Below are 3,449 nucleotides of genomic sequence, written 5' to 3' on the forward strand. Positions count from 1 at the left end.
TTGTCGTTGCGCCAAGACGGCCCCGATACCGTAACCACTGGCATCCGTGCGGACTTCTGTGGGCGCATGAGGATCAAAATGAGCCAGAAGTGGTGCATTGGTGAGCACGGAAACTAGGGTGGTAAAAGCGGCCATTTGATCGGAGCCCCAGGAAAACGGAACGTTTTTCTTCAGCAGGCCGGTAAGGGGTCGGGCAATGTGCGCAAAGTCCTTGATAAACCGGCGAAAGTAGGAACAGAGTCCCAGAAAGCTTCTGACGTCTTTTGTTGAGCGCGGTGCCGGGAAGTTCTGGACTGCGCGAACTTTATCCGGGTCGGGTTGAACTCCCCTGGCGTCAACGAGGTGCCCCAGGATGGCTATTTGTCTACGGCCGAAATGACATTTTGAGGAGTTTAGCTGGAGACCCGCCCGTCGGAACAGTGCCAGGATCTCGGAAAGGTGCTCGAGATGGGTGGTAAACGAAGGCGAAAAAACGATAACATCGTCCAAGTAACAGAGGCATGTGGACCACTTAAAGCCCTGGAGCAGTGAGTCCATCATGCGTTCAAATGTTGCTGGCGCGTTGCAGAGGCCAAAGGGCATCACCTTGAACTGATAAAGACCATCAGGTGTTATGAAGGCGGTCTTCTCACGGTCCATTTCATCCACGGCAATTTGCCAATATCCCGACCGAAGGTCGATGGATGAAAAATATTTGGCTCCGTGGAGGCAGTCAAGGGCGTCATCTATCCGCGGAAGGGGATAAACGTCTTTCTTCGTGACGGCATTAAGGTGTCGATAGTCCACGCAAAACCGCCATGTGCCGTCTTTTTTCTTGACTAGCACCACTGGTGAAGCCCATGGACTGCAGGAAGGCTCAATAATATCCTTCGCCAGCATCTTATCCACTTCTTGTTGAATTACTCGCCTCTCAGCGCGGGAAACTCTGTACGGGCGTTTGTGAATTGGGCTTGCGCTTCCTGTAATAATTCGATGCTTCACCGACGAAGTTTTACCTAAAGGGCGGTCTTTGAGATCGAAAATGTCCCAATAGGATGCTAGAAGTCGGCGGAGCTCAACGGACTGTGCAGGGAGGAGATCGGGAGCCAACATCGTTGAGTATGGTTCGGTTGGGGAAGGGGGACAAGAAAAGTCATCGGCGGGATGTTTTTGGGGATCGGCCGTTAAAACAGAAAGGTTGTACTCTCCTAAAGGGGACAGATGACCAAGAGTGATTCCTTTGGGCAGCGATTGCACGGAAAAGCTGAAATTGAGAAACGGAAGAGATGCTCTGCTTTGCTTGATTCTGACAACGGTGTGTGGTAGCTTCACTCTGTGCTCCAGTGCAACGGGTGTGGTTGGCGATACGACGTAATCCCCGTCCGGTACAGGGGAAGAGATGAACAGCGGGACATATGTGAATGCTTGAGGCGGTAAACGAACATCTTCGAGACAGCACAGACGCGGCAAGGGTTCTTCGATAGTGACTGGTGGCAGTGGAAGGTCGAGGTGGACGAGGCCGAGAGAACAATCTATGAGCGCTGAATGATCCGACAAAAAATCTTGGCCTAGAATAAGGTCATGGGTGCAGTGGTCTAAAACGGCGAACAGGACTGTTGTGTCATGGCCAGCGATGGTGACGCGCGCGGTGCACATACCGGCGACCGCTGGGGTACCTCCGTCTGCGACCCGGAGACACGAAGTGGCTGGGGTCAAAACTTTTCGCAGACGACACCGAAGCTTCGCACTCATGACCGATACTTGCGCCCCGGTGTCAATGAGCGCACTCACATCGACACCATCAACTTTCACGTCCAACAAGTTCTTTTCGGCTCGCAGTGTTATCAGAGGATTTTCAGGTCGGTCGGAAAATGCAGCGTCACCTCCGGGGGCTGCATCCTCTAGTTTTCCTGGGAGGGTCTCGAGTAGCTGGTCGGCGGGCTCGGCGAGGAAAAGCGACGAGGAGAACGGGACTGGCGACGCTGCGGCGATGGGGAACGACCAGACCAGCGGTTGTCGTCGGAATCAGCGGTGTTCGGCTGCGGCTGACGGCGGGAGTAGAAGCGTCGAGGAGGGTCGTCAGGGTACTGGTAGAAGTTGTTCTGGCGGGGCGGAAATGGACGGCTCCGGCAGTATCGAGCCACGTGGCCTACCCGTCTGCAGTTGAAGCAGATCGGCCGGTCGTCAGGAGTCCGCCATTCATCAGCAAGGCGGCTCTGGAAACGTGGCGGCATATTGTCGCACCGAGAAGGGCTGATGGGTGAACGATAACGAGCGCATGGGTGACTCACGGAGCAAATTGGTTGCACTCCTAGGTTCAGCAGCTCTTCGCGCACAACTGCCTGTATGAGAGGTACAGGGACAGCGGAGGAGGTCTGGGCGTCGTGGGGAAAGCAAGTTGGGGCAATGGCCTCAAACTCGCGACGTACAATTCTTGTGATATTATCTGGAGTTGGTGGCATCCCTGTGGAAGTGCGCTGTCCTGCTGGCGGCTGGAGGTTATCTTCGCAGGAAGAGGTCGCAGCCGTGTTAGGGAGCCGGGTGAATTTTTGAGCGATTCGGCGGCTTTTCGCCAGCTCAAAGCGACGACATTCGGCGATAAGGGTGTCAACTTTGTCGCAGTTCTTGAAAACTAGAAGGTTAAAAGCATCGTCGGCTATGCCTTTTAACACGTGGCCCACTTTTTCTTCCTCCGACATCTGACGGTCAACTTTGTAGCAAAGGGATAGCACGCTCTGAATGTAAGTGACGTACGATTCAGTGGGGCTTTGCACGCGGGAGGCAAGGTCATTTTTGGCTTCCAGCTGCCGACTCTCGGACCGTCCGAACAGAGCCTTCAGCTCTTCTTTACAAGCGTCCCAACTGGTGAGGCGGGCTTCGTTTGTGTCAAACCAATCTTTGGCCGCACCTTTAAGGTAGAGGTCCAGGTTGGCGAGCATGAATGTGGGGTCCCAGCGGTTGTGGCTACTGACACGCTCGTACATAAGGATCCAGTCTTCTACGTCGACGTCATCCGTGCCGCTGAATTTACCGGGTTCGCGCGGGTGGGTAAGGATGATGGTCTGGCCTGTAGCGGCCTGGCTAGGCGGAGTCATGGTGAGGGTTGTCCCTGAGTGCTCTTTGCGAAAGGAAGTGTGCCGGACGTGGCGTCCGCTACGCAGCTCCGTCTTCGCAGAAGGCCAGCATTTCCACCACAAGATGTTACGAGGCGAGGACGCGGAAGAGAAGAATGTATTTGAAGTATTTACACTATTTACAGGAAGAAAGGCTGGGCTGCCGCTAACATCAGAACGACCCACAAGAGACCTCGTCGTCTTCCTCTACCAACAACCGTCGCTGGACGCATTGTTCTTGCTTGTGGACCAATCCCTCAGAACTACATCGTTCGTCGTCCGCTTGTTTGCTCCGTGGCAATATATATATATATATATATATATATATATATATATATATATATATATATATATATA

General features: G+C 53.6%; 1 protein-coding gene across 1 annotated transcript; it reads right to left on the reverse strand.

The window, feature by feature from the left end:
• Positions 1-1,880: 1,880 nt before the first annotated feature.
• Positions 1,881-3,197, reverse strand: LOC144143066 (uncharacterized). The gene has a single exon (XM_077674882.1). It carries the CDS (start codon positions 3,072-3,074, stop codon positions 1,881-1,883), a length of 1,194 nt encoding a protein of 397 aa, XP_077531008.1. The 5' UTR covers positions 3,075-3,197.
• Positions 3,198-3,449: the final 252 nt, after the last annotated feature.

Source organism: Haemaphysalis longicornis, unplaced genomic scaffold (genome assembly GCF_048455015.1).
Source record: "Haemaphysalis longicornis isolate Haplotype H1 unplaced genomic scaffold, Haemaphysalis longicornis Haplotype H1 scaffold_6, whole genome shotgun sequence".
Taxonomy (NCBI): Eukaryota; Metazoa; Arthropoda; class Arachnida; order Ixodida; family Ixodidae; genus Haemaphysalis; species Haemaphysalis longicornis.

Coding starts and splice junctions, on each gene's coding strand:
- LOC144143066 (XM_077674882.1), bottom strand. CDS start 3,074: ATGACTCCGCCTAGCCAGGCCGCTACAGGCCAGACCATCATCCTTACC.